Source organism: Nanorana parkeri, unplaced genomic scaffold (genome assembly GCF_000935625.1).
Source record: "Nanorana parkeri isolate BGI_ZX_2015 unplaced genomic scaffold, ASM93562v1 scaffold1121, whole genome shotgun sequence".
Classification (NCBI taxonomy): domain Eukaryota; kingdom Metazoa; phylum Chordata; class Amphibia; order Anura; family Dicroglossidae; genus Nanorana; species Nanorana parkeri.
The window spans coordinates 363,293-369,292 of NW_017307389.1; the positions used below are offsets into that span (position 1 = coordinate 363,293).

The following is a 6,000-nucleotide window of genomic DNA, read 5'->3' on the forward strand; positions in this document are numbered from 1 at the left end:
TTTTTAAGCATAACTTTAACCCACTCCTGCTAAAGATTTTGGACCTTTGCAAAGATCTGAACCGTTCCACTGTATCATGGGCGGGTAGAATTAATCTGGTCAAAAAATGTTTGTTCTCCCCCATATTTTATACTTGTTTCGGGCTCTTCCCATACCCCTCCTACCCTCCTATTTAAGGAAACTCCAGAGCACTATTGATACCTTTTATCTGGAATGGGAAGAAACATAGAATCTCAAGATCAATACTGTGTACACCCACAGCCTATGCAGATATGGGTGCCCCTGACATTCCCAAATATTATAAAGCTAACCTACTGGACCAGACTAAATACTGGTGGACTCCCCGTCCAGACAAATTATGATCTCAAATAGAACGGGATTCCTTAACTACGGATCTCAATTGTCTTCTCTGTTCTTCCCTACTAAATAGTTCACCAACTAAATCTTTCTTAGACACTGTGACAGCGACCTTAAGAGTCTGGCATGCCCTTGAGTCCACGACTCAATCCCATAACAAATCTATACTCAAATTGTTACCGCTAACAACTCTTGATAGGACTCCTGATGTCTTTCCAGACATACATTTGTCCAATTGGACAAGTTTGGGGGTCTCGTATCTAGCCAGTTTGTATGAAAATGACCGCCTGTTGCCATTTGAGGCTCTGTCAGCAATACTCTCTTCCGGCTCGGGACTTCTATAAATACCTCAGAATAAGACACTATCTGGCCTCTATATGTGTGCGCGATGGAACACTTCTTAGGAGATGCATACACTACTATGGTACTAATTCCCCATCCAAGAAAGGTATTTCCTTTTTTATAATCTACTTAGCAAACCAAAAACTACTGATTGCCATCCAAGTGGTGGTAGGAAACGGAACTAAACTTTTCTCTCTCTCCAGAACAATGGAACAAAGCGGTCACCTGGCCTCTGAAAACTTTGCAATGTCTAAGCCACTGGGAATCCCAACAGAAACTATTGCATAAATGGTACTACACGCCACAAATTGGCAAAAATCTACCCCTCCTCCTCACCACTCTGCTGGCGGAGCTGTGGAATTGTGGGATCATTGACACGCATCTGGTGGTATTGCCCATCCCTTGGCCCCTTTTGGCCTCAGGTGTTTCAGCTTATCTCCACAATTACTTGGCTCCCCTGTGGCGTTTCCCCACAACTTGCCTTGTTAGGGGTAGGGTTGGAAGAGTGGCCACCAGCTTCCAGGACTGTTGTGTCTCATTTACTCATAGCGGCCCGTCTTGCACTAGCGAGAGCATGGAAACAATCATAACCCCCCCTCACAACAGTCGTACAGATTCTAAACACGCATGCGCATTTTGAATTTCTGTTCGCCAAGGTTAACTGTAGATTTCATACTTTTGCCTTGTGTTGGGCCTGCTGGTTGACACACCAGATTCTTGACACATCATATGATTTCCAGACCCGCATTCCCTCATTAGTAGAGATGCTCTCCACAAGCTCTGATTTTTACTTAATAAATTAAATTTTAAAAAATTAAATACAAAAACATTGTTCATCTTATCTGTATCACTGAGACTTTTTTAGACGCCTCTCCCTGTGTAAGACTTTGTTTTCCTTTTTAGTTTACGGGCATTCCAACCGATCGATGTTGTAATATTTCAATGCACTGCTCATACCAACTCTGTACTTCATCTGCTGTACATGATACCTGTTGTATTGTTGTCCGATTTGTGCCCTGCCTTACGCATCTTGATTGTATACAGCTATTATTTTGGGCATTGCCCTTCCTCTACTGTTGCTTTTTGTCTTTGTTGTTTTGGAGCAAGAGTTGGTAGAGATCTGGAAAATGGCGCTGTGTTTTTAGAATTTGGTGCAGAGATTTCTTAGGCCACATTGCGCCCAAATTCAGCCAAAACTGTTCAGACACTTTTCTCATTAGGAAACTAGAGTCTTATGAGACCAACATGAGCCTGTACTGTCACTCAAAGGGCCGATTCATATGAGTGTTATGCTAAAGGCATGGTATCAATGCATTTAGCGCACAGCGCAATGCACCGTATGATAGGTGTGGTGATGTCTTACATGCTCTTAATTCACTTAACGCAATGCTCTAGTGCAGGGCTAAAAATTTCAAGTCCTGAGCTACTAGCCAGGCCTTAAGAGTTACTAGCCACCAGTTGCCCCACCTAACCCTTACCCTGCCCGACCTTTATTCCGCTCCTAAATACACCCTCTTAAATAATCTTATGATAGTTTCTGCTTGTAAACGGCAGATTAGGGATTCCTGCTGCAGGAAAACGCAATTTCCTGACGCAGGAATCTCTAATCACACCTGAAATATACTGTAGGTGTGAATGCGGCCTAATATATATACACACACACACACACACACACACACACACTAAAGGTGCCCATACACCTGCCGATTATCGTACGATAGTTGTCGGTGATCGTACAATAATCGGTAGGTGTATGGGTAGCGTGCGACCGCTTCTACTGTAAGCAAAACAAATGACAAATGCACTCAAATTTGTCACCAGCTATACAGTCCGGTGCACACGAAATGGGCTTTGAACAGTAAAACAGTAGAAAGGAATGATGGCACACTCAAGCCAGCATGTAATACAACTTGTCTCACCACTAAGGTTAATAACAGAGGTTTGGATACACGTCTTCTGCAGAAAATGTGAAAGCCGCACAGCCGCGCCAAGGAACCTCTTATAGTGCGGTCCTAACTCTAAACTATGAGAGTCTCCATCTTGGAGCACATGGGGGCAAACCTGCACCCAATTTGAAATCTTCTGCCCCCATGTGCTCCAAGATGGAGACTCTCATAGTTTAGAGTTAGGACCGCACTATAAGAGGTTCCTTGGCGCGGCTGTGCGGCTTTCACATTTTCTGCAGAAGACGTGTATCCAAACCTTAGTGGTGAGACAAGTTGTTTTACATGCTGGCTTGTGAGTGTGCCATGATTCCTTTCTACTGTTTTGCGCTTCTACTGTAAGGTCGCACGTCTTTCGTCTCTGAGCACGCTGGAAAACCTGCCGACAATCGTACGATTTTTGGCGGGTTGGTGGCGTGGTTGGAAGACTAATGCCGCACGGGCCGGTGTGCGCAAGCACACACTGCCCGCTCAGCACTGCAGTCATCGGAAGCCCTCCCCTCCCCCAAGATGGGCAGATCGTACAAAATTTTTATGACCTTACAACCATCGCACAACGAAAGTTGTAAGGCTTAAAACACAATAATACACTTCTCAACGTTACAACTAGGAATGCACCGATACTAGTATCGGTGCCGATTCCGAGTATTTGGGCAAGTACTCGTACTCGCCCAAATGCTCCGATGCCTAGCACGAGTACTTCCGGTATCAGGAAGCCGGGGAGCGCGTCATTACACGCTGCCCGGTTTTGCGATTGACCGGAAGCTGGCCTCGTGACGTAAGGTTACCTTACCTTAGTATGTGCAGCCTAAGTCATCCCCTGGGGCCTCTCCAGCGAGAATGCGGCCTTCGTCCGGTACCCAGCCCGAGCTGTCCAATCAGGAAGCCGGGTGCCGTCTAATGACGCAACGCCCTGCACGAAGCCAGAGCTGACGGGCAGCTCTGCGGTCTGCATCCGACACTGATGCAGACTGTGGAGCTGCTCCCGCAAGTCAGGTACGCGGTCTGCGATCGCGTGCCTGACATGTCAGCTGGCTGCGGGCCTCATAGTACCGGCTCGTGGGCCACAGTTGGTCCGTGGACCGGTACTTGGAGACCCAAATTTCCACTTGCCCTCACTTTATTTTAACTCGCCAAATGCGAGCAGGCGAGTGGAATTTTGAGCCCTGCTCTAGTGTGAACCTGCTCTTACTGGCTCAATATAGTCATTACAAAGTGAATATTAAACCTTTTGAAAGTTATCGGTGTACATGTTTGCTTTTATTAACTTCTGTGTTTTTGTATTGTAAGCTCTTCTAGTTCTGAATTGTTGCCATTTATGTTTAGCTTGGCTGTATTCGTTGGTGGAACAACACTGGGGGGCCTCGGTGTGGATTTTGGAGTTCTGGGCCTCCAGTGTCCCTGTGCTTTTTGAGGAGTGGGGCATCTCATCTCTCTGCAAACCTGCATTCAGTTTATCTCCTGCTAAATATGCCCCAATATGTAGACTCTCAAATTGTTTGGGCCACACTACAAAGAGGATCCTTGACAATGGCTTCCACATATTTTGCAAAAGTTGTGTAACTAAAACCTCTGTTTTTAACACCTATTGTTAGACATTCTAATTTGTTTTGTTGCAGGCCTGCTGGTAAGTGTGCTGTGAAACTTGTGTTTTATATTGTTGAAAGCCCTTCCATGTGCACCTTGCTATCAAGGCTACTTATAAATTGTGCGATTTGTCATTTGTTTTGCTTTTATTAATGCATAATTTATATTTTGTTTCTAACGCTTATTAAAACACATGTTGATTATTGTATATTTTATCAAATTATGTCTATTAGAATTAAATATTTTCCTGACAATAGAAATGATCACACATTTTGTTAAAGGGCTATTTTACTAGTAGATATTGCAGGTTTTTATGGGTTTTTTTTTTTTTTTTTTTACCGGAGGTACCATATTTCATCCTTCCTGTGCCAGAGACCTAAAGTTGCAATGAGCCACTTTGAACTCAATGAATATGTCAACTATGAGAAAGTGGAAAAAAATATTGACATTGTTCGTAAACGGTAAGCATTAATGGTTTTTGTTTGGCCATTGTGCTAAAAAAATGTATATATGTATATATTCTGTGGGCGCGCAGTGTGTCTGTGGGCACGCAGCATCTTACCTCACCCTGTGGTCAGCTTTCTCCCTGCTTCCTCTACTCCTGCACTACTCTGTTCTGCAATATGTTTTGTATGTGCTTGCATTGAGACCCTGTTTCTGAGTGCGGGAAAAATTTTCTTTATAATTTCCTAGTGAGTGGATACTGTTCAATAATCCCGATGCTGCTCAATAAACCCATTTTCTCTTCCTCTTTATTCTAGGCATTGATGTACTGTTGAGTCTCTATCATTGTGTGATTTATTCAGTATGTACACTTTATTTTACTATTTGTACTTCATAATGAAGTGTGGGAAAGTTTCCCTTCCAACTCTTTGGAATCTTTTTATAGTTTCCGTCTATCTGTGAAAATTGTTTAGGATACTTAATTCTAGTTTGGTCAACTAGAAGTGCGTGTGTGTGCGTAGCTGAGGCACTTTAAAGTTCCCCTTTGATGATGGGGCAGGGTATTGTCGTCCCCCCCCCCACCACCACCACCAATGTGAAGGGTGACCGTCATCTCACTTTTGGCCCCCTTTTGTGTGAATTTTTTTGTGTGGGCGGGCCTTCCTGACCAAGGCATGCGATGCGGGATGTCATGAGGTGGTTTGCTAAATTGTTGCCATTTATGTTTAGCTTGGCTGTATTCGTTGGTGGAACAACACTGGGGGGCCTCGGTGTGGATTTTGGAGTTCTGGGCCTCCAGTGGCCCTGTGCTTTTTGAGGAGTGGGGCATCTCATCTCTCTGCAAACCTGCATTCAGTTTATCTCCTGCTAAATATGCCCCAATATGTAGACTCTCAAATTGTTTGGGCCACACTACAAAGAGGATCCTTGACAATGGCTTCCACATATTTTGCAAAAGTTGTGTAACTAAAACCTCTGTTTTTAACACCTATTGTTAGACATTCTAATTTGTTTTGTTGCAGGCCTGCTGGTAAGTGTGCTGTGAAACTTGTGTTTTATATTGTTGAAAGCCCTTCCATGTGCACCTTGCTATCAAGGCTACTTATAAATTGTGCGATTTGTCATTTGTTTTGCTTTTATTAATGCATAATTTATATTTTGTTTCTAACGCTTATTAAAACACATGTTGATTATTGTATATTTTATCAAATTATGTCTATTAGAATTAAATATTTTCCTGACAATAGAAATGATCACACATTTTGTTAAAGGGCTATTTTACTAGTAGATATTGCAGGTTTTTATGGGTTTTTTTTTTTTTTTTTTT

General features: G+C 43.2%; 1 protein-coding gene across 2 annotated transcripts in view; it reads left to right on the forward strand.

Annotated features, from left to right (window-relative positions):
• Positions 1-6,000, forward strand: part of ACO2 (aconitase 2) — a 153,661-nt gene that overhangs the window by 23,091 nt on the left and 124,570 nt on the right. Inside the window, exon 1 of one of the 2 annotated variants that reach the window (XM_018567964.1) lies at positions 4,574-4,690. The exons of the other annotated variant lie outside the window; for it this stretch is intronic. Coding sequence (XP_018423466.1) covers positions 4,617-4,690 — 74 coding nt within the window. The 5' untranslated portion in view covers positions 4,574-4,616. Of the gene's footprint in view, positions 1-4,573; positions 4,691-6,000 lie in introns of those variants that run through there. 2 annotated transcript variants of the gene reach the window in all.